Source organism: Protopterus annectens, chromosome 11.part0, assembly GCF_019279795.1.
Source record: "Protopterus annectens isolate FY-2018-M chromosome 11.part0, PAN1.0, whole genome shotgun sequence".
In the NCBI taxonomy this organism is placed as follows: domain Eukaryota; kingdom Metazoa; phylum Chordata; order Ceratodontiformes; family Protopteridae; genus Protopterus; species Protopterus annectens.
The window spans coordinates 1365109645-1365134379 of NC_056745.1; the positions used below are offsets into that span (position 1 = coordinate 1365109645).

General features: G+C 44.9%; 1 protein-coding gene across 1 annotated transcript in view; it reads left to right on the forward strand.

Annotated features, from left to right (window-relative positions):
- Window positions 1-24735, forward strand: part of EXOC4 (exocyst complex component 4) — a gene marked incomplete in the record, with an annotated part of 4032161 nt that overhangs the window by 118582 nt on the left and 3888844 nt on the right. Inside the window, 1 exon segment of the mRNA XM_044087318.1 lies at window positions 9166-9360. Coding sequence (XP_043943253.1) covers window positions 9166-9360 — 195 coding nt within the window.

The window sequence follows — 24735 nt, forward strand, 5'->3', positions numbered from 1 at the left end:
CAAAAACGTAGTCTGTCTGTAAACATGTCTTAACATCAAATGATGGTTTATTGTTGTTGCGTTGTATAGGAATTTAATGTAAATAAAGAAAATAAACTTTAAAAACATGTACCTGTTTCAATAGTGTTAAAAAAAAGCATGCTGTACATACCTCTCAACTGTCCCTGATTTTCAGGGACGTCCCTGATTTTGACTCAAATTTTAACTCTGTCCCTCTTAATCCCTCCTAAAACTAGTGACTTTTGGAGGAAAGGTGGTGAATTACACTTAATGAATAATGACAATAATTAAGAGTTATAGACTTCTTTTACTTCAGAAAATGTGTAATGTGAAGTTGTTCTATCTCGCCATTCTGTTCTTACATGTGGGTTCGGAGCCGATCCCTCGGCTCAGAGTGGCCGCTTTTCAAGCTCAAACTCTTCTGAGAAGCTCGAGACCTAGTGTATATCCAATGATGCTCTACTGTAAATCCCCAGATCTAGTTTGCCACTGCAACGGATCTACAGCTCATCGGAGGAAGCTCGGGCCAGTGACTAATTTTCTATATTTATAGAGAATTTTTTTGGATACTTTTATCTTTATATGGTTAAAATAGATGTGAATTTACTGTAGTATTAGGGTTTAGATCTAGTGAAATTTTTGAAGCGTCTTTTCTCTTAAAGGTTTTTCTAGGCCTTTCTTACCTGTTTGGGCGTGACACGGCTCTGTCAGCTTGTGTGTGTGTGTGTGTGTGTGTGTGTGTGTGTGTGTGTGTGTGTGTGTGTGCGCGCTTCTTTCTTTCTTTCTTTCTATATATATATATATCCTGTAGAGTGCTTAGTTCATAGTTAATAGCTATAATAGTTAAAATTTAGGATACTTAGATAACTTGGTGTGTAGTTATTTCTTTGGCTTAATATTGAGATTCAGGGACCTGAATTTATATTGTACAATATGTCAGAAAAGCAAAAGTCTGGACTTAAAAGGTGTGAGTGTGGTCAAAAAATGTCTGTTACAGACAACCACTCCACCTGCGTGTACTGTTTGTGTTCTGTTCATTTGCAGGAGGTGTGCTCTATCTGCCACTCCTTTAGCGCCAGGGTTCTTTTGGAAAGGCGCAGGAAGCTGGTAGATAGGGGACTCCTGAAGCCTGAATTTCAGGCTACGTTGGACAAGGCCGACCTTTCTTCCAAGGCTTCGAAGGGGTCAAAGTCATCCAAGGGGTCCTCGGAGCCCAAGTCATCGGCTCCGAGCTCCTCTGGTATGGTTCGTTCATCGGCTCTACAGCCCTTGGAACCGTGTATCGATCCTTTACCTCGGAGCCCAGTTGTGGATCCGATATTGGAGACTCCTCAGTCTCCAGTTCTTCAGTCGGTACCGTCTTAGGCTCCTTTGACCCATCCCTCGACCCATTCTTCGAGGCTGTCTGATGTGGACCTGGACCGAGTGGTTAAGAGTCTGTTAAAGAACCCGGCCCTGGCCAAAATGCTTTCCGCTTCGAGCCACTCTGCTTCAAAGCCTGAAATTCCAGCCCTAATTTCTTCTTCTCCTCCTCCTCCGAAGCCAGTCGAACTCTCTGAGCCGGGGCAGACAGAACTGATGTTGGTAGAGCCCTTGGAATCGAGGTTTGATCTACCTCCCTCGGCTCCATCGACCTTGATCTCCTCGGTTCTGACCAGGGAGTCTTGGTGCCGACAGTCCCTCGCTGGCTCTGGGGTGGAGAGTCTGACCGATACTTCGGTTCTGACGGGGTGGAGAGTCTGACCGATACTTCAGTTCTGACGAGGTGGAGAGTCTGACCGATACTTCGGTTCCGACCCTTCCCCTCGGGGCATCGTCGCAGGTGGCTTCGGCTCTGTCCTCTGGATTGGAGCGGGTGGGGGTCTCAGCTCGGGGAGAACTGCTGGCCTCTTCGGAGCCGACAGACTTCTCGGACCAGGATTCCGGTGCCTTCGATGTCATGAAGAAGGTCATGTCTGCTAAGACCACTACCTCCTTGGATCTTTCTTCCCCTCCCTCTAAAGGGCCTCGTTCTACCTCTTCCCCACAGGTCCCTACCAAGCGTCAAGACCCAGGGACTCTGGTATCCCCATTGGGTGGCCCCTCCTCTACATTGACTTCACCGGATGCTCCCACCGATGAAGTACCTAGGAATAGACTGTGCAAGAGGAGGCACTTGGCTTCCCCACAGGAATCCCTGACATCGGATACCGACTTGCAGGAATCAGAAGGGTCCCCACGATCCCCCTCAGAGGATGTCTCATTTGCAGACATATTAGAGATCTTAAGACAGAGGGGTGATTGGCAGTCCCTTGCCCCTACTGAGGACAAGTCGGTACTCCTGAAGGCCTTTGGGTCTCAACCATCCACCTCCTGGGTTACCCCGCCCTTCGATGAACTGATGGATCTGGTTGCTTGAAGGGCGTGGGAGTCCCCTGATTCAGTGGAACCGGTCCCTCGGAGGCCCAACAAGTTTATTACTTCCCCTACTGACAAGGCCTTTCTTACCAAGGGAGTCCCGGTTGATGCCATGGTGGTGGTGGCAGCCACCAAGAAAGAGGTGTCGGAAACCTCTTCTTCTGTCCATCCTCCTAATAGGGATTCTAGGACGATGGACAGGTATGGGAAACGCATATTTAGTTCTGCGGCATTTTCCGTGAGATCGCTCAACTACCTGACCTATTTTACCCGCCTTCAACGAGATCTCCTTAAAGAGCTGGGAGATGCTCCACAGGGTAACACAGATGATGCAGTTTCTGAGAAGGTGACTGCTCAACTCAACACCCTCAATTCTATAGTAAACTCATCCATGCAACTCATTTCTTATGCTGCCGATGGATCGAGTAGGGTGGCAGGCTCAGCGATAGCTCTTTGGAGACGGTCCTGGATGCCCCTTTGCTCCTTTGCGGAAGCCTTCAAATCTTCCTTCGTCAGTACCCCATTCGATGGTTCTGCCTTGTTCGGGCCTAAAGTTAAGGAGACTCTTACTAGGTGTGAACAAGAAGGAAAGACTCTGTCTGCTGTAGGAGTCTGTTTTTCCACTCCAACTAGGTAGTCTGGTACATCAACAAGCAAGGGGGAACCAGATCGTATCCCTTATGCCGAGAGGCCATAAGAATTTGGCAATGGGCTGTATCCACCAGACGCTTTCTAATAGCAACGCACATCCCGGGGTCATCCAACGTGATAGCGGACAAGCTGAGCAGGGCCATACTATTGCCTCACGAGTGGTCCCTCAAACAACAGGTGGCGGACAAGATTTTCCACAGATGGGGCCAGCCTTGCTGCGATCTGTTTGCATCTCCTATGAATGCCAAATGCAGCAGCTACTTTGCCCTTTATCCCCCACCGGGGAGCAACCCGAGGGACGCGCTTGTACATGATTAGCCCCCGGGCCTCCTATATGCCTTCCCGCTAATTCCCAAATTTATACAGAAAGCCAAAGGTCTGGGAAGGACTGTGATTTTGATAGCCCCGTCTTGGCCTCTTCAGATTTGGTTCCCCTTCCTACAGAAGTATCGAGTGGAAGAACCATGGATTCTCGACCCAGTGCCAGATCTTCTGACTCATTCGTCAGGAGTTATTCATCCCTCCCTCATCTCCCTAAAACTGACAGCTTGGCTGCTCCAATTCCCATATTAGCTAGGTCTCAAGATTTGTCTCCCGCGGTCCAACATATTATAGTTTCCTCTCATAAACTGTCTACCAGGAAGCTATATAACAGTAAATGGAAACTATTTGTTCACTGGGCTTCTCATCATGACATTGACCCTTATGTGGCACCTATTCATACCATCTTAGAGTTCTTGTCGTCTTTGTTCCATGATGGCGCAGCTGCTGCCACCATAAGAGTTCAATTGGCTGCTATTTCCAGTTTTCATGTAGGGTTTAACGGGTCTAACATATGTCCCACAGACTATGTAAGGCCTTTTTGAAAGGGACCCACCATCTCAGACCACCTATCAGACACCTTGTCTCTCCCTGGAATTTGAATCTTGTTTTATCCCAGTTGATGCTCGCCCCCTTCAAACCCGCGTCATCCTGTCACTTGAAGTTTCTGTCATGGAAAACTATATTTCTGGTAGCCATTACAACTGCACGTAGGGTCTCCGAACTTCAAGCCTTATCCTCCAAGCCCCCATATTTGATTTTTCACCCTGATAGGGTGTCTCTCAGGACAAACCCTACCTTTCTCCCCAAGGTCTGTTCAGAAACTAACTTAAATCAGTCCATTGAGCTCCCAACCTTCTTTAGACACCATACCAACAGACTGGACTATATGTTACACAAGCTTGATGTACACAGACAATTGAGATTCTACTTGGATAGAACAAAAGACTTCAGACAATCGGATCAACTCTTTGTCTCTTACACAGAGAATAAGAAAGGTTCTGCGGTATCAAAAATCACATGATCCAAGTGGCTTTCTGGCTGCATTAAATTAATTTATTCCTCCACTAACCAGCCATTACCGACTAACGTCCAAGCCCATTCTACCCGGGCTGTTTCTGCATCATTAGCTCATGCAGCTTGTTTGCCCTTGGATACCTTCTGTGCAGCTGCCACGTGGTCAAAACCTCACACGTTTATCACTCATTACAAAGTGAACAGGACCTCCAGGGACAGAGCTTCCTTTGGTTCCACTGTGCTCTGGAATGTTCTCCCGTGAGAACCAAGGATTAGGGTGCTTGGGACGCTGCCCACATGTAAGAACAAAATGGCGAGATAGAACAACGTCACATAAAGAAGTTATGTCCTTACCATAACGTTCCATGTGAGTTGTTCATCTCACCTTTTTGTTCTTACATTCCCTCCCACCTGCCCCCTCCTGTTGAGAAAGATGGTTGCCTTGGTGGATTGGTCGAGTTTTGTCAGCCTGTCTTCTTGGACAGACTGTTTTTCTTCCTTCTGCAAACCTATAGCTACCTAGATTAGGTAGGCACTGTAGTTCTTTTTCTTCCTGTAGGCTGTCTTTGGGTGCAGCGTACTAGATCTGGGGATTTACAGTAGAGCATCATGGGATATACACTAGGTCTCGAGCTTCTTTGAGAGTTTGAGCTTGAAAAGCGGCCGACTCGGAGCCGAAGGATCGGCTCCGAACCCACGTGTAAGAACAAAAAGGCGAGATGAACAACTTACATGGAACGTTATGGTAAGGACATAACTTCATTTTAATTCATATGCTCTGATTCTGTCAATGTGTCAAGTTAATAGCACTAATTTTAAGTGCCCCTGATTGTCCCTGATTTTTTCGTGACTTGTCCATGATTCTGTTGAAATTTGTCCCCAATTGGTTGAGAGGTCTGATGCTGTACCATTTCTCCAAAGTAATGTGAACAGCATGTGTGCACCATAAAAATAGTGAATAATAATACAGAATTGAAGCATTACATTATTTAAACTATTTAAAATTTCTCTGAGTAGTTTAATAAATGTATAACAAATGCAATACTGCATGCGTTTAATAATTTGACATTTTGATTTTTAATACTGAATGAATTTGTCATGTCATTCAAACCAGGTGGGTCTGTTGCATTTAATTGTTATTTTAATTCTCTAAATTCTATAAGTTTACCCCACTCTCCACCTCTGGAGTCCCTGGGTATTTTTTCCAGTATTCCAAATTTGTACGTACAATGGCTTGTGCAAACTACCTTGTGTCTATATAAAGCAGTTTGTGTTCTCCTTGCCAATGTTATAAAGATGTTCTTGTATTCTTCTGTTAAATACTTGTGGTGGCACAATTGTCATTGGTAAACCTGGTTTTGCTGTCAAGCGTATTGTCAAGAGTAAATTCTTTTTTCATGGTAATGTGGGGGCATGATTTACAAAACCCACATAGAGTGGTGCCTTTTCTATGACCAGGTCCATTAGTGTGGCTGCTATAACTCTGGAAAATTTGCTTTAAATTGTGTGCTGACTTGTATACAAATGTTGGTTGAGAACTCAAAAAGTCCATCAGGGGTGCTATTGGAACTAATAATGCACCAGTTCCTACTGATAATGTTTTTAACACAGCGGGCTACTTCATTATATTCTATGATCAGCACCCTTTTGTAATTGGGCTTCTTAACTCCAGTGGAGTGATTCTTCACTACAGTGTTTTTTTCTAGATTTAAATTAGACCTAGTAGGGGTTTGTTTGTTCCCCCATTCTTGTAATATTTCCATACTAATAATGTTTACAAAATCTGTTGGGTAGCCCCTCGGAGTGAGCATGTTCTTTAGAACAGTGACTTCTTCTTCCAAGGTCTCTTTACTAAGTCATTCTAGCTACTCAAATGTGTTGTACTTTTACCAAACTCTTTTTGTGACTCATAAGGTGGTAGCTGTTGAAGTATAAATATGAGTTGCTGAAAGTTTGCTTTCTGTATAACTTGGATATGAACCCAGCCCCTTGTTGGACTTTTTATATTCCCCCTTAGCCTGTTCTGCATCAAAAAATGACACTAATTTTCCAGGAAAAAAATATTCTGAAGATGGCCAAATACGCCAGCTTAAATCTCACATCTGTCTCTCAATATTTCCTGATTGCTGGGATAAATTTACTTCTCTTCTCCCTGGTGCACAGTAAATAATCATTCTCCACAAATACACTGCTGCCTCCAGTTTAATATTTTTCCCCTCCTACAGTTTTGTCAGGATCAACTCTTCCTGCTGGTATGATTGCAGCTTTACTGGTACAGGTCTTGACTGTTTTCTCATGGCCAGGTTTAGAGTGTACAAATGATGTGCCCTTTCAATTAACAAATCCTGCTGTGGAATGTCAGTCCAGTTATTTGTGCTCTCATAAAGCTTATACAGTCTGTTCTTTCCGGTTTCTTTGGTACAGCAGAAAACCTCAGGTTTTCACTGAGTGTTCTTTCCTCTAACTACCATTTTTAAAACTGCTCTTCTTGAGCCGTGACATACTCAGCTAGCCTTTTCTTCAGTTTACCCTCTAATTTTTGCAGTTTTATCAGTTCTGAATAGCTGTTCACAGCTTATTCCATACTTCCCATCCTTCTGTTATTTGAGTTAATATATGCTTTCAGTGTTAAATTTATCTTGATCATGTCTGAGCATACTTGACATTTTTTTCATCCAAATTACCCAAAACCGTCTCTTGAACCAAAGCTTGAGCTTCGACTGCTTTTTCGGAACAACTTGCAGGATTCTTCCCAGTCAGTGTGTTTTCTCTTCACATCTTCTAGTTGATTTTTTCATGCTCTCCTTAAGTTTCTTTTTTGCTGGTATCCATTTACTTACTAGCCAGTAACTGAATTTTACTAAAACAGGCCGAATTACTGGCCCTTATGTATCCATTTCTGTTTTCAAACCAAATTAAATTTAGAAATTAAGCTGCTGCTGTGTGTAGTCATCTTGGAAAAGCCTCTACTGTCAAATGTTCTTGATGGATTTTGGAATACTTTCATTCGTGTACAGTCTTTATGGGCACGTGCATTTGAAATGTCAATGTTCTAATTCCGTTTCTTGTAAGTTAAACTTGAGCGCCCTCTTGTTTGGTTCTTCTTGACAGTATCAAGAAAAGTGGTGATAAGAAACTGAAAAGGGTTTACCTCTTCACTCTTAAAGTTTTATCAATCTGGTTGCAGCACTTGATAACAAAGTGGTCAAAGAGATGATTTTCTAGTAAGAACAAAATGTCTAGTGATCAAATCTAAATTCTGATATAAATTATCAATGCTTTAACTGTGCTTTTGGATGCACTTGAAAATTGTCTTATCAATTTAACAAACCATAGAAAAATATGTTTAACTTGATGGAACATTGTCTTGTAACACAAAAATTTGTAATTCCATACTTTTGATCGTGTCTACACATATTATGTGGTTAGTTTTCACTTAATTTAGCATTTGTTTATATATTAAGTTGTTGGGACATTTGCAATATAATGACAGTATTTCACTTGCAGACATTTATATTTATTAGATGAATAAAAATTTTTATGGTTATGACTTGCTGGACCCCAGTTTTAAACAAATAAAAAAGAATGGTTAGAAATATTTCACTGAACAGTAAGTTAAAGTTGCTTTTATGTTCTGCTTTTTATTTTTCTTAAGTTATCAACAAGTGCAAGGGTGAACTTGTCTAACTCAAATGTCATATAACATGCAGATGGAGATTATGGGAATTAAGCTTTGGTATGCATTTAAGCTGTGCTATGCAGCTGTCTGTAAATTATCTAATGCAACTTTTTTCAGTCATGACTGACTGACTTCACTGCTACTATTTGCTATAATATCTTGTTATCCCTATTATATGGCATCAGCAAACAGTATGTTTTCCAATTCTGGTTGTAAAACATGTGGTTACCAAATTGGCTTCTTCTGTATTTTGTGATAAAAAATGGCTGAAGTTTCACCTGGATAGAACACAACAGGGTAAAATAATGAATGATGTTTTGAGGGGGTACGCACCCTGCACTCCCTTATATTTGCATTCTGATACTATGGTCACATAGCCATAGTCAACAACCCAGATGCTTTTAATCTCTACCAGCACACACAAACAAACTGCACCAGCAGTGATTTCTTGGGGAGCGGCGATGGGAGAGTGACGCAACGTGGAGTAGAGCTGGATGAGATTAGACTCCCCCACTTCACATGTAGGCCAGCCACCAATTTGTTATACAGTGGAATGTAGTGGAGTCGTACTGAATTTCCTTTCAGTTTCACATACTTTAAAATTAAATAAAAGGTAATATCCTGAATTGACATTCTTAGGTTTTAGGCAGGTATTCTTTGGAGAGAAGTGTGTGTGTGTGTGTGTGTGTGTGTGTGTGTGTGTGTGTGTGTGTGTGTGTGTGTACCCACGTGTGTGTTAAGCACTTGTGTATAATCTGTGCATGGTAGTTAAAGATTATCTGATCTACACTGAGTTGTACAGACATGAAAGACTGGGCAGACTGATTCAAGTGGTAGTTGTTACTAGTATTTTATATTTCTGTAATAGACCATCTACCTCTGGGCACCAAAGTAATAGGTTGTGGTTCTTTAAGATAATCTGTTTCATTGCCATAGCTGTGCCCATTACCTGTAGAGGAAAACGAGCAGTTTAAGGTACATGAGACTGGATAGCAGAACTTGGTCAGTTACCACTAAAAGTTTAATGCCATGTATTGCACTGGATTAAACAATTAAAAATGTATATAAAATAAGACTATTCAATTTGTTTTATAATTTAGGTGAAAGAAAACCTGCTGTCCTGCAAAATGTTATTGCATTGCAAGAGGGATGAGCTGCGAAAACTTTGGATTGAAGGCATTGAGCACAAACATGTTCTGAACCTGCTAGATGAGATTGAGAACATCAAGCAAGTGCCTCAGAAGCTGGAGCAGTGCATGGCCAGCAAACACTACCTCACTGCCACAGATATACTGGTAATATGATATATGTGTGTATATATTTATATATATATATATATATATATATATATATATATATATATATATATATATATATATATATGTATGTATGTGTATGTATATATATATATATGTGTGTGTGTTTTAAACTGCATAACCTTACTTCTACGCATTGAGAAAAATCATGTGTTTAGCCTGTCATAAAAGGACTACTGTGTGCTGAAACTATTTTGAAAATATTTTGTTATAAGTTGATGATCTTTGGAATTACCACTACTCATGCATCAGTCTATCCATCCACAAACCCATTTTTACACATGAGGTTGGGTGTCATTTCAACAGTGACTGTCATCAGAGCCAGTGTTCACACTGCCAGGTAGCTATTCCTGCCATGGTTTTTCTTTCATGTTACACATACACACATGCAGTCACACCTAATGGCCAGTTTTGACTGTCCAGTCCACTTCCTGGATGTCTTTTGAATTTCAGAGGAAATAGACATCTAGAGAAAACCCACGTTAATACTGGGCGGACATGCAGACTGCACAGAATGCACCCCAGCGAACAATCAAACCTAGTTTATAATTATTGTTATTGTAATTTGATCTTTTAAGTGTCACCCACCCTGCTTTAGTTTTATTTTATAATTTGTTCAACCCCAGATGGCTTGCTGAGGTTACCATACTAAAATGATTTTATTTACCATATGAGGTTTTTTTTTGCTGTTCATTTCTTTAAGGCTGCTTACTCTGTCCTTTTAGAATTAGTATATTCTGAACTGGTGTTTCCTTTAAGACTGGGCAGAGATTTGATAAGTCTTTGTAAATAATTCCCTCAGATTTGTATAATTTTTTCATGTAAGGAACAGGCTTGTTTTGAACCATTTGATGTTCTTCGTGTTTCACTGTTGCTGTCATCTCATTTGGGTTATCCCTGTCAGGGTAGCCCTCGGCCGGCCCGAATACAAGAGGTTTAGCATTTCTGTGTTAGTTGCTGTTGCTTCAGGACTGATGTCATGTCGTCAGTAATATATAAAGTAAGGCAACTGACGTCATTACATCAGTCTTTCTTGCCGCGGAGCCCAAAGCAGAAGCAGTTTGCACGAGTGCCAGTTGGCTGCTACTCTAGTTTCATCTTCCAAATTGAAGCTGAAGTCTTCTAAAGCTAAGTACTCCATTGGAGATCCTTTTTTCCTGCACTAACCGATGTCAGAAAAAATTAACAATTGTCTCGCCTGTGGAAAGCAAATACCACACCGAGACTTTCATTCTTACTGCGTCACTTGCTTAGACCCAGACCATGAAGTCCCCCACTGTTGCTTCTGTGCTTTGTTCAACGCCAGAACTATCCATCGTCGGATCCTTATTGTAGCTAGATATTTTCGCTTACAGTCCTGTAACTCCGATATGGCTTTAGTAAGCCATCCGACAGCAGATCTTCCGAAAAAGCGTAAAGCTAAAGACAAAGACAGACCGCACAGGTCCAAACCTACTGATGATGCTCCCATTAAGCTAGTCATCAGTGCTCCGGTCCTTAGTGAGGCGCTTTCTCAGCCCCTGGTGTCCGCTTCCATGGATTCGCAGGCCGCTACAGAGACCCTTTCAGAGTCCGATATGCCGCAAAACTCTTCTTTGACTAAGGATCCTGCGGTCGTCTCTACCTTGGTTGGGTCCGGAGCTGCTGAGCAGGCACCGGCTTCCGTGGAAGTCTTTCGCACTACCGATTCTTGACACAAACCAATGTCTTCTTTCGCGACTGCCATTCTTTTGAAAATGACAGAGTTTCTTAGGCCCAGGGTACGAACCACACCCAAGAAACTGATGACCCAATCTCGGGCACCTGCTTCTTTGTTTCAGTCTCAAATGCTTAAAGTGGTGGAAGACCTTATCATGCTTATCGGGGGAAGCCAAGCTACCCCCTCCAAAAGGAAAATAGTTCTACCCCTGTAGGTTTGTCTGAACAGGAGTCCGATGACTCTGATGCATCTGAATATGAAGACGTGCAACCCCTCTCTACTTATGAGGATTCTGATGCAGAGGTTTCCGTTCCTTCAGCCTCTCCCCCAGAGGATTTTTCCTTTGGGGAAACCCTTCATACCTTAAGGGAGCATTTCTAGTGGGAGAGTCAGGACTACCCTCAGTCAAAAAAGAGACACAGAGAATTCTTAGATTTTCCACGGCAGAGACCCTTGGCCATCCCCCCAGTCCTGGATGTTGTGGAGGATGTTTTCCTGGAATCCATTTCGACTCCTGATACCCTCCCTCCAAAACCCAGAAAACCAGACAGGTACTGCAGAGTCCCTGACTCGCACACATTTCTTTTTAAAAACCCTACTACTGACCCTGATGTAATTTCTCAAGGTCCTAAAGGAATTAAAGCAACCTCTGCTAAGAATCCCACCCCCTCCAATAGGGATTCCCGAGCACTAGACAGATGGGGTAAGAAAGTATACACCTCCGCTACTCTTGCTGTCAGAGCACTAAATTGTCAGTTCCATATGCTAAATTTTCAGCAATGTACCCTGGAACTCCTCAAACAAAAAATGTCTTCCTTTCCTGCTTGTGCAGAATCTAAAGAGTTAAAACAGTTAATGCATTATGCAAGTCAGGTAACTAAACACACCTTGCACTGTAGTTTTGATGCCCTAGAAGCTTCTTGCAGGGCAGCAGTCACTGGGTCTGTCCTTAGAAGGTGTGCATGGCTTAAGGAACATCCCTTGCCAGACCATATGAAATCTAAATTGTTGGATGCCCCCTTGCACAAAGACAACTTATTTGGCACTAAGGCAGAAGAGGTCTTAAAAAAGATAGAAGAAAAAGCAAAATCTATGCAGACAGTTAAGGATTTCTTACAGGTCCAGTCACCCAGGTTCAGCAGGCATTGTCCCACCAAGCACTGGTTCTTTCATGCTCCCACCAGGCCAGTTCAGCCCAGACCCTGGGGAACAAGGCCCCCCAGACAGCAGCCACAGGGAATGCAGAGATCTAAGCAGTGGACTACCTCCACTTCAAAACCAGAGAGTTCTAAGCCACCCCCGTATGGTAAGAACTCACAATGACTCACCTCCCCAACCTCCTCCCTCTGCCCACCTTCATTTACCCCTAGGAGGAAAATTCTCCTTTCACGCAAGCACCTGGGCCACCATTATCACTGACCACTGGGTTCTCAACATAGTGTCCCAGGGATACAAATTTTCTTTCCACACTCTTTCAACTCCAAAAGGGATCCCAGAGCTACCCCTAAATCAGTAGGCAGAGGTGCAAAAGTGAGTTCTTTCCCTGCTCTCTATGAGGGCAGTAGAGCACATTTCTGCAGAATAGAAGGGCCAAGGTTTCTACTCCAGACTTTTTCTGGTACCCAGAAAAGAGGGCACCTGGCACCCCATCCTCGATCTATCCTTTCTAAACACATTCCTGGTGATCCCAAAATTAAAAACGCTCACCCTCCAGCATCTGCTACCCATGCTCTCCAAGGATGCTTGGCTAGCCACCCTAGACCTAAAAGAGGCCTACCTCCACATTCCTATCAGGGAATCATGCAGGAAATATCTCCATTTCAGGGCAGGATCTCAGCACATTCAGTTCTCTGCACTTCCTTTTAGCTTATCTACTGCTCCCAGAGTTTTCACAAAATGTCTGGCACCGGCCATTGCCTTTTACAGACAAAGGAATATCCGGATTTACCCATACTTAGACGACTGCCTAATTCAGGCAGACAGCCAGGAAAAGCTGCTCAAGCACCTGGACTTTGTAAAGTCCCTGCTTACCTCCTTAGGGTACACAATCAACGAAAAGAAATCCAAACAGGTACCCACCCAAAGGATTGTATTCCTGGGAGCAAGACAGGACACAGGATCCCAGATGGCATTCCTTACACCAGAAAAGCAAACTTTCCTGACAGCCTACTTCTATCTGCAAGGAAAATCCTGCAAGCTCTGGGGATAATGGCACCTTGCATTCTACTCATTCCATATGCCAGACTGCATATGAGGGAAACTTCAATGGTACCTAAAAAGCTTTTGGTGTCAACACTCAAGACCTGGTGACTCTTATACCTATAATACCTTGCCTCAGAAAAGGTTTTCTTTGGTGGGCAACAGCATGCTCCCACAACAAGGGACTACCTTTCTCACCACCCCCCACCACCCACACCTTCACCACTATGCCTGTGGTGCACACCTGAAAAGTAGGTGCATACAGGGCCAATGGAGCCCAGAGGAAATCAATCTGCACATCAACCAAAAAGAAATGATGGGTGTCCAGCATGCCTTGATAGCTTTCATATCCTCATCTCCCCAGGGGCTCTCCTGATTAAAACAGACAACAACACTGTGATGTGGTATGTCAACAAGCAGGGAGGGACTCTCCTCCCCTCTGTTCAGGCTGGCCATGACCCTTTGGCACACAGCCTCTACTATGCAGCTCCACCTCTTGGCACAATTCCTACCAGGCTCTCTCAACCCTCTGGCAGACCATTTAAGCAGAAATCTTCTGGACCCACACGAGTGGCAGCTCAACAGAAGAAACTTCACACTAATAACTCAGAAATGGAGCACCTCGAAGGTTGACCTCTTTGCTTCCCACACCAGCCATCAGCTCAGCAAGTTCTGCACCAGGGAGCATCACTGCATGGCTTGGAAAGTGGATGTCCTGTCCTTCCCCTGGGTCAATCTATCTGTCTATGCCTTTCCTCCACTACCTCTCATCCCCAGTGTACTGCTCAAAATAAAGGAGGAAAAACCAAGGATAATTCTTATAGCTCCAGACTGGCTTCCGCAGCACTAGTGTACTCCTTGCTGCTCAGACTGTCCCCACTGCCACCATGCCATCTTCCTCATATTCCAAACCTCCTGACCCAGAGGGAAGGGGAATTCATGCATCCCCAGTTGCAGACACTCAGTTTGGCAGGTTGGCTTATTCCTTAACCCCCGATCAATCTGCCAACCTCGGTGAACAGGTTCTAGATGTTATACATGAGGCCAGATGCCCTAGCACTAGAAAGTCTTATGCTGACCAATAGAAAAGGTTCTGCACCTGGATTCAGGCTAAGTGAGCCAGTACGGCACAGCCCTCCCTCCCTCTCATCCTGGATTACTTAGCTGACCTCTGCTACACAGTGGCCTCTCTTTTTCCTCTATTAAAATTCATGCTTCTGCTATCTGCTCATTTTCCCACCGAGTACCCCCTTTTCTCACATCCTTTGATCAAGCAGTTCCTAACAGGTAGCAACTTGAGGCCACCCAGAAGAGCACTCCCCCCCAGTTTGGGACCTTAACTTTGTGTTGGAAAAGCTCATCCTGCCCCCTTTTGAACCAGCCTCTTCGGCAGAGCTAAAATTTCTCTCCTGGAGGACCGTTTTCCATCTGGCCATCACTTCAACCAGAAGGGTCTCCGAGCTGCAAGCACTCATGGCTGTGGAACCCTTCATTGTCTTCCATGCTGACAGGGTATCCCTCAGGACTAACCCACCCTTCATGCCCAAGGTGGTGTCCAGTGTGGCTCTCAACCAAGCCATTCATTTACCCACCTTTTTTCCTAACCCACAAAACAAGGGGGAAAGGATTGTGTGCACTCTCTAGAAGTGCACAGACAGCTCAGATTCTGTCTAGACAGGACTAAATCCTTCAGAAAGTCTGATCAATTGCTGGTTAGCTTTGCTGCAGGGGCAGAGGGCCCCCCCCCCAAGCGGGTAAGGACTCACTCCACCAGAGCAGCCTCCATCTCTGCAGCTTTCCTCAGAGGATTCCCCACCAGGGACATCCTGGAGTCTGTCATCTGGACATCTGTTCACACCTTTACTAAACATTACCACCGGCCTATCGTCTCCAAATCCAGGGCAGGGTTTGCCTCTGCAGTCTTGCAGGGCATCCTAGCCAGCCCCTAGTTTCCTTGACTGCCTCCACCCATTTCCTCAGCTTTGGAAGTCAACTCAAATGTGATGACTACAACAGTGAAACACAAAGAACATAGTACAGTTGTGTACACTTACCATAAATGTAGATGTTCGAGTGTATTCACTGTTGCAGTCCTGATTTCCCTCCCTCCATCCCTTTCTTCTTTCTTCTCTTTCCTTACAAGGGACATATTGGTATTTACTTTCTACTGATGGGGTTCTTCCATCAGAACCTGGTTCCCACTTGGGGGCACCTGACAGGTTAGGGCAAGAAAAACTGATGTAATGGCGTCAGCTGCCTTACTTTATACCACTGCTGACCTGACATCAGTCCTGAAGCGACAACAACCGATGCAGAAATTCTAAGCCTCTGGTATTCGGGCCGGACGAGAGCTAATCTTGCAAGGTTAACCCAAATGTGATGACTGCAACAGTGAATACACCCGAACATCTACATTTATGGTAGGTGTACACAACTGTACTTTCTGTCTGCTCTTAACAGTGGCTATGCAAGGTGCTCTTTTGTAAAAAAAAAAAAAAAAAAAAAAGTTTTTCTGTAGAAACACCTTATCTACTCACTCATTGTGTTAACTAGAGTCGTCTGGTTTCTTGTCTATCTGATCTGCCCACTTCTCAGTGACTTGTAGTTCTGATGCAGTTTGAGACCGTAAATGCTTGCTTTATTGCTCCAACTGAAGCGAAAGAAAGCAATTCTGTGAACACCTTGGTCACTGGGCTTTTCCTGGGTCAGAGGTCTGAAATGTTATGGGTATTAAGGTGTACAAGTCAGTGAGACAAATTCTCACATTAATGCCTGGTTTCATGGTGTGTACTGGGAAGACTAAATAGTTTAGAAATGCTATCAAAATGAGAAACTGATAAGTCATTTTTTATCTGTATATGGCAATTCAGAAATTATTTTTCTTAGTGGAAAGTAGAAAATACTGTGGGACAAAGAAAGTTTGTTTATCACACTTTAATTTCATCCCTTATTTATGTTAAAGTATTGTACACTCATTTTAGGGATCAGTACAATAGAGGGATGTCCTGTAAGATTGGGTAACATTTGGCAGTACCTGTTGGTCGTCATGTTGTGCGCTGTCACTTTATCATTTCTTTTATGTGAGATACTTAAGTGATGGTCAAGAAATCTTTGATCTGAAGTAGTTAACTTCATTTGTTCATCAACCTGTGGGTATCAGATCCGAATCAGATCCGAGCCGGCAGCTTTATTCAGCTAAGATCCAAGCACCAAGCTCCTCCCCTTACCCATAACCCCCTGCCATCCTTCTCTGTCCTCAGATCTTGTTTGCCGCGGCTTATTCAAGCACCTAGAACGAGTTCCAGGCATAGGGTTTCGTGAGTTTTTCAAGAAAAATGACCTTTTTCATCTAGTTTTTCAGTTTAATTGTTAAGCGAGTGAGTGTTGTTCCCTTTTGTAGTTAATTAAGCTAGTTTTGTTGGTAAAATTTATATTTTTTTTAGTTAGTCTAGTCTTCCCTCTTCCCCATGTGTGTGAAGGTGTGTTTGGGTTGGGCCTATTTTATTACTATGGTCGAGGCCCCTAAAACCTTCTTTTCTAAATACACCAAATGTGGCCATAAGCTATCTCCGGCGGATGGCCACACTGTGTGTAATCTTCCTTGGGGTTGACCATATTTCTTCAGGCTGCTCAATTTGTGCAGCCTTCAACCCCAGGGCTTTGAGGGATAGGAGGTCAAAGTTGATTCTGGCGGGACTTCTGCCCCCAGACTCGGCTTCGTTCTCTTCCCCCTTGGCGGCATCGGCTGCTACCGCAGCAGTCCTGCCTTCTATCCCTGCTCCCCTGGCCAGGACTCACCCTCCCACCGTGGCTCAGGAGGAGAGGGAATCTAGGAGGGAGAAAAGAAAGGAGAAGCACCACAAGTGGCTCCGCCAGCTAAGCAGTTAGTTTCTCCTAGGGATTCCAGGCCTTCTCCTTCCCAGCTCCATTCACCCTGCTTCTCCCCGGGGCCGGAGGAGGAGGAGACCCAGTCACCTTCGAGGTCTTCGAGGCTTCACTCCAGGCCTGCCTCGGTGGCCTCGTCTAGATCAACCCGAAGTTTGTCAGATGCAGATATGGACCGGATGATGCGTAGGTTTCTCCAGGCCCAACTGCAGATGAGAGTGCTCCTGCCTCCCCCCCCCCCTTCGGGGGGGGAGTTCGACACCCTTTTTCGCCCCGAATGCTCCTTCTCTGACCCACTTCCGGGGTTCAGAGCCGTCGGATCCAGGCAGCATTGGAGCCGGGGAAGCTCGGCACCGATAGCACACCCTACTTCGGCTCCGACCGCACCCTCAAGTTTGTCGGGTCCTTTTTCGGATCCAAGCTCTCGGAGCCATGAGCTGAGCTTCGGATCTGGAGGTGTCAGTGTGTCTTCGGCTCCGTCTCGGTCAGAGCATACTGGCCCTTCGGATCCGATTGCATCGGCGCTGGCTCCTGTCCGCACCGCGGATCCGAAGGGGCTGCTCTCGAAGCTTAGAGAGAGCAGTTCTCCTTTGGCGTTCGATGTTGTGGAGAGGGTCTTGTCGAGGGACTCAAGGCCCCAGGCTCCTGCTGCAGTTCCACCCATCACTCCCTCTCAGACGGGCCTACCTTCCATCACCCGGCCCCAGGGACAGCCTGCGCCTACGTCCCAGATGGTTCCCTTAGAGGAACAGGATGTGGTTGGTGAGGCATCCTTGGACAGCCCCCCCGAGGAGGTTCCTCACAAACGTAAGTGCAAGAGGAGGCACTTTGACTCACCCGAGTCCCTGACAGAGGACACAGACTTAGAGGAAGGGGAAATTTCCCCAAGGTCACCCCCCGAGGACGTCTCCTTTGGAAACATTATGGAAATGCTTCATATTAGAGGGGGTGGTCAGCCCAAAAGCCTTCCTCCGATGGGTCTGTGTTTCTGGAGGCGTTTGACGCAGGCCCATCTACCTGTTGGGTGTCCCCTCCCGCCGATCCCCTGGTAGATCTGATCACTACCAGGGCATGGAAGGAACCGGACACTGTGGAGCCCATACCAAAGAGACCAGACAAAATTCTCAGTCCACCCACAGATAGGACGGCTTGGAGCAAGGGTGCTCCAGTAGATGCCATGTTGGTGGTGGCTGCCACCAAGAAGGAACTGGCCCAGGAGAGAGTTCCTCGGTCCACTCTCCCGACAAGGAGTCTTGGATGATGGACTGCATAGGGAAGCGGATGTTTGCTTCAGCCACCTTCTCGGTAAGGTCGCTGAACTACATGGCACATGTGATACGACTCCAGCGGGATCTCATCAAAGAATACGTAGAGTCACCCCTAGAGTCCATGTCGGCCGAGGATAAGAAAATATTCTCAACCCGAATGGCCACTCTTAAGTCCATTTCGAACACTTCTATGCGACTTCTTTCCCATGCCACGGAAGGAGCCGCTAGAGCTAGCAGAGCGGGCATTGTCTTACGGCTGCATGCTTGGCTCCATCTCTGCGACTTTGCGGAACCCTTCAAGGCGTCCTTCGCAAATGCCCCTTTTGACAGCTCTTCGCTCTTTGGCAAGACAGTCCGTGACACGCTGGTCCAGAGCGAGAAAGACAGGAAGACGTCTGCAATCAGGATCCGCTTCTCGGCTCCCCAGAGGTCCTTCTCCAGGAACCAAAGGGGACAAAAGAAGATGTGGTTCCGGAAATCACAACAGTCCCGTTTCGCTCCGGACTCCTCATCTTTCAGAGGCAGAGGAGGATCGGGTGGACGCCGGCCCAGAGGCAGAGGGGGACCGAAGAATTTCGGGTAGAGAGAACCCTTTTCGGATCAGCCTGCGCAGCAGCCCTGAGGGGTTACCCGACTGCTCCACTCTGGAGGCAGTCGGGAGGCGTTTCTCGAGGCACCTAGCAGTTTGGGAGTCAATTACAACAGATCGCTGGGTGCTTCGAATCATATCCAGAGGTTACACTATCCCCTTTCTGAATCTCCCTGTCAGACCCCGGAGCCTCCCCAATGTCTCACCCAATCAAAGAGAGGCAGCAGCCACAGAAATAAAGCAGCTGCTAGAAAAAAGAGCAATCCAGCCCGTCCCCCAAGATCAGTCCGGATCAGGCTTCTACTCCAGGTTCTTTTTGGTGCCAAAAAAGATGGTGGACTTAAGTCCAATCCTCGACCTGTCCACTCTGAACCTGTTGGTTGCCAAAGAAAAGTTCCGGATGGTCACCATTCAATCCATTCTCCCACTCCTGTAGGAGAACGACTGGATGTGCTCTAGAGACCTCAAGGATGCGTACTACCACATTTTGATGGACAGACGATCCAGAAGGTTTCTCCGCTTCCGGCTGGGAGCCAGTCACTATCAGTTCAGGGTCCTTCCCTTTGGTCTCACCACAGCCCCCAGGGTGTTCACCAAAGTGATGGCAGTTGTAGCGGCCCACCTGAGGCTTCAGGGAATACAGGTCTTTCCGTACCTAGACGACTGGCTCATGACCGCCCCCACCAGGCATGTACTCTGTTCAGCCAGGAATTACTTCCTTCACTTGGCCTCTCATCTGGGAATTTCAATCAATCTCAAGAAATCCTCCCTTCAGCCAACTCAGACCTTAGATTTCATAGGGGCCAGGCTAGATACAAACCTGTTGAGGGCCTTCCTAACTCCGGACAGGCTTCGAACTTTGACATTCCACGTGATGGCCCTCTTACAATCCCCGGCTCCCCCAGCCGAATTGGTCCTGAGGGCGCTAGGTTCCATGGTGGCTGCCATCAGTCTGTCACCTCTAGCTCGTCTAAACATGAGGGTCCTGCAATGGACCTTGCAGGTCCAATGGTCCATCCTGCAACATCCGCTGAGTACAGCTATCCCCCTCAGCAAGGTTTGCAGGAGGTCCCTACTCTGGTGGATCCAATCCTTGAATCTCCGGGAAGGGCGCCCCTTCTCTATGACCCCACCCCAAGCCATGGTGACCACGGATGCTTCTCGCCTCGGGTGGGGAGGGCACTGCATGGGCAGAACCGTCCAAGGCACGTGGACACACTCAGAGACCTTGTTGCACATCAGTGTCCTAGAGATGAGGGCGGTGCTTTTAGCGTTGCAAGCACTCCAGGCCCTTCTTCCCTTAGGGACAATTGCGATCAGACAACATGTCAGTAGTCTGGTATATCAACAAACAGGGGGGAACCAGATCCTATCCGCTGTGTCGAGAGGCCATGAGAGTTTGGGAATGGGCGATCGCCACCAACCGCTTCCTCATAGCAACGCACATTCCGGGTCGGTCCAACATTTTGGCAGACAAGCTGAGTCAAACCATCCTCTCACCTTACGAGTGGTCTCTGAACCTGAGAGTAGCGAAGCAGATCTTCCTCAAGTGGGGTCAACCTTGCTGCGATCTTTTCGCATCACCTTCGAACGCAAAGTGCAGCGAGTACTTAGCTCTACTTCCCCCACCAGGGGAATCCCCCAGAGACGCTCTAGTCCATGTTTGGCCATCCGGTCTACTTTATGCTTATCCACCTCTCCCCCCTCATGGTAAAATTCTTGAAGAAAGCTCGTCGGTTGGGGAGCAGAGTGATGCTCATAGCCCCATTCTGGCCTCGTCAAACGTAGTTCCCTTGCCTATGGTCTCATCTGGTCAATCCTCCATGGATTTTGGATCCCACTCCAGATCTGATTTCTCACCCCCTGGAGTTGACAACTCCAAACCTGGACAATCTCAAGCTCACAGCTTGGTTGATCCAGTTCCAGTCATAGCTAGGACTCCTGGTATCTCCTCCTCCGTTAAAGCTATTTTAGTAGCCGCTCATAAACTTTCTACCAGAAAGGTCTATAAGAGCAAATGGAAAAGTTTTTCGATCTGGGCGGAACATAGACATATGGATCCCTTTACAGCCCCGATACCAGCTGTACTAGAGTTTTTGTCACACTTATTTGATCAAGGTGCCAGCTCCTCCACCGTCAAGTCCAATTAGCAGCAATTTCACACTTTCATGTGGGAAGTGATCAGGGTTCATTAGCTTCTTCCAAGATCTGCAAAACTTTCGTAAAAGGTACTTTCCTGTTAAGGCCTCCTGTTAAGGATGCAGTTCCTCTGTGGGATTTAACCCTTGTTTTTCAGGCTCTTACTCCCCCCCCCCCCTTTGAACCCGCAGCTTCGGTGGATCTTAAATACTTAATCTTGGAAAACGGCCTTTCTCATTGCCATCATTGGCTAGAAGGATTTCAGAGCTTAAAGCCCTTCGCGCCAAACCTCCATATCTGGTCTTCCATAAAGATAGTTTCCCTCAGGACCAGTCCCTCCTTCTTACCTAAAGTCGCCTCTGAGTCCAACATTAATCAATCTATCAACTTACCGTTTTTTTTCCCAAACTATCAAAACAAAGGTGAATACAAATTACATTCTTTGGACGTGCACAGACAATTGAGGTTCTATTTACACAGGGCTGCTGATCATAGGAAATCTGAGCAACTCCTTATATCCTTTGCTAAACCCTTTTTGGGTAAACCTGTGTCAAAAGCTAAATTGTCCAGATGGATTTCACAATGTATACTTCTTGCATATAAGAGTTCTGGCCGACCAGAACCTGTCGGAGTTCAAGCCCATTCTACTCGATCGATTTCCACTTCTGCTGCCTTTTGGTCCAGGGTGTCCTTGGATGACATTTGTTCAGCAGCCACTTGGGCTTCATCCCATATCTTTATTACCCATTACAAGCTGGATATAATTTCAAGAGGGAGGGCGTCCTTTGGCTCTGCAGTGCTCCGGAATATTCTTCCATGAGGACCTCCCAAGTTTTTTAGGTAGCTGGGGACTGTCCCACAGGTTGATGAACAAATGAAGTTAACTACTTCAGATAAAGAAGTTATGTACTCACCATAATGTTCCATCTGAGTAGGTAACTTCATTTGTCAGCAACCAACCCCCCTCCGTCCCCCTAACCTGTAGTTCATCCCTTTTTAGGATCTTTGTGCTCTTTGTACCAGATGACATCCGGTTAGGATGTGTAGTTGATCCTTTGGTTGTAGTATTCTATAATACTAAGCAAACTCAATCTGAGGACAGAGAAGGATGGCAGGGGGTTATTGGGTAAGGGGGAGGAGCTTGGAGCTCAGATTTTAGCTGAATAAAGCTGCCGGCTCGGATCCGATACCCACAGGTTGTTGACAAATGAAGTTACCTACTCAGATGGAATGTTATGGTGAGTACATAACTTCTTTTTTTTCTGTCACCATGACATGCATACTAAAGGATCTTTCAGATTCAGCTTATACTTATGAGCATCCACTTCTCAGAAAAAAAAATAAGGCATTTTTTTTTAATTCTCTTAATTTCAAAAATGTCATAATTTTAGCATATGTGTTTGGAAGACATCCTGTAGTAGATGATCCACATTTTGGAATTGCTGTCTGTCAGCTCTCTAGCATTTCCTTAGTTTTGCTATGGGCACTGCTTTTACCATATAATAGTCATTCACTTCAAGGGCTTGTTGATTAAGTACATGTTCTTTTGTGACCTGCTACTGTTGTTAGACATAGCCTTCAAGTGCCCCCCCCCCCCAAGTCAGTGAAGCCGTCATCTGTTAGCATGGTTGCTGTCTAATGCTGACATTGACAATGAAGAAGCTTGAATATAGTTTAACTTATTAATACATATTGTGGACTTTGCATCGTCAGTTTGTTTCCTCTGTCACTGATCACTTCTTAAATGGAAGTAACATATTCTTTGATGACCAATACTTTTTTCTAGGAGATCATACAGTTAAGCCTTGTACAGCAGCCATCACTTAGCTGAGATTGGCTCTGTCCACAAGGTTTAATGCTTTGTCTTCAAAGTGTTGTAATGTTCAGTATTGATGGGAGTCCTCTTGTTATTCATAGGACCAAGTTGAATGAGCTTACAGTTGTTTTTTTTTTTCTTGTTAAAATTATAACTCTGTTTTCAGTACATAAGTGTATGCACTTGTGACACTAATGTGGTTGTTTTGTTGATGGCAGACACTGCCCTTTATCCTTTTATTTTACTGTAGAGTTGTAAGAAATTTTTCGGACTGTTCTGGTGAGCTTTTCTTTAGAACTTGAAGGGCAAGGCATACAGTTTCATCCCAGTTGGAGCCAACACACAAATTCCAAAGAGATGTTAGCTATCCCCCTGACTTTGACAACTTTTTGGTCAGGTCTAATACCAGATGGTCTTTGGAAGGTCATAGATAACACATCAGTGATGTAGTAACATTGCAAACTTTGCACCTGTTATTTGCTTCTTTATCAGTGCCATGACCATGTGGGAAAGTACAGGTTAAATGAATTTGTAGCATCAGACCATTTGTATTTAAAGTAAACAAAATACCATGACAAACTCTCTAAAGTAGAAAAATATCATAAATAGAAACTGAGTAGAGAGACACTTTTCTTGTTAAAAGATAAATGGGTCTTCTAAGAGCTGATCTTTTTGCTTCCAATCAGAATCGCCCTTTCATTTTTTAACACATTACTTAAGACATAGGAAAGCATACATTTGTATAACAGAAAACAAACCATGTTAACATGTTCATAGTTGCAAATATTTTACATCCAATAATTCTTCTCTACAATTACCATCAATCCAACATTACATGAATTGCTCTTTCCTAAAGATATGATTTCCACTTCTTTTTTCTCTGTTAAAATATTCGCTGCTATAAATACAGTGGTTTAGACTTTGATTTCCATTTCCTAGTAATTGTTTTTTTTTTTTGGAAACCAACAAATTAAGGCTTAACAAGGCCTTCCTATGACCAGGCAATTTAAATCTTGTATCCCAGTTCAAAAAATAATTTCATTAGTTACACACATTTGCTCACCCAATGTTTCTGATGGAGTACTCTGTAGGGAATTTTTAAAATCTACCAACTCATTACACTCCCAAAACATATGTTTCTAGTTATTCTTTCTGCCTCATCACACCTCCAACATTTGCCATGTAACTGAGGAAACATTATTTGAGTCTGGTTTGGGTATAAAATGCAAACACTTCCAAGCAGAAAGTTTAAATCTTCCAGATGGTTGGGAGCCATGCATGTGTCCTCCCATTGTTTCCTCGTGAATTGCTAATCTAATCTCTCCTCCCAATCTTTTCTAGTGTCCTCTCGTGGATTCCTACTGTTATTGTGCAATATTTATATGCCTTACTAATTGCCCCTTTAACAGCATCTTCTATTCTAGATTAAGCTAAAAACTCTACCAGAGCAGATCTTTCACATAAGATTCCCTGATCCCCTTCTGTTTGCTTATACTCTGATATCAATCCTCGATAGGGAAGGCAATCTGTAGCCTGCAGTCCAAATCTCTTCTCAGCCTCTTCCTGTTCTGTTACCTTTCCCTCTCTAGTTATTTGCTGCCAGTATCTTGTTTTTTTGCCAGTTTTCTCCAGTAAATTGTAGCCCCCTCTTGCTTAGTCTCTGTATCCCTAATTGCCCTATTGACACTCTCCTTTCTCCATTGTCATGTATGCTTATTTCTTACAAAACTGACTGCTACTAGTCTGTAGGACTGTTGCT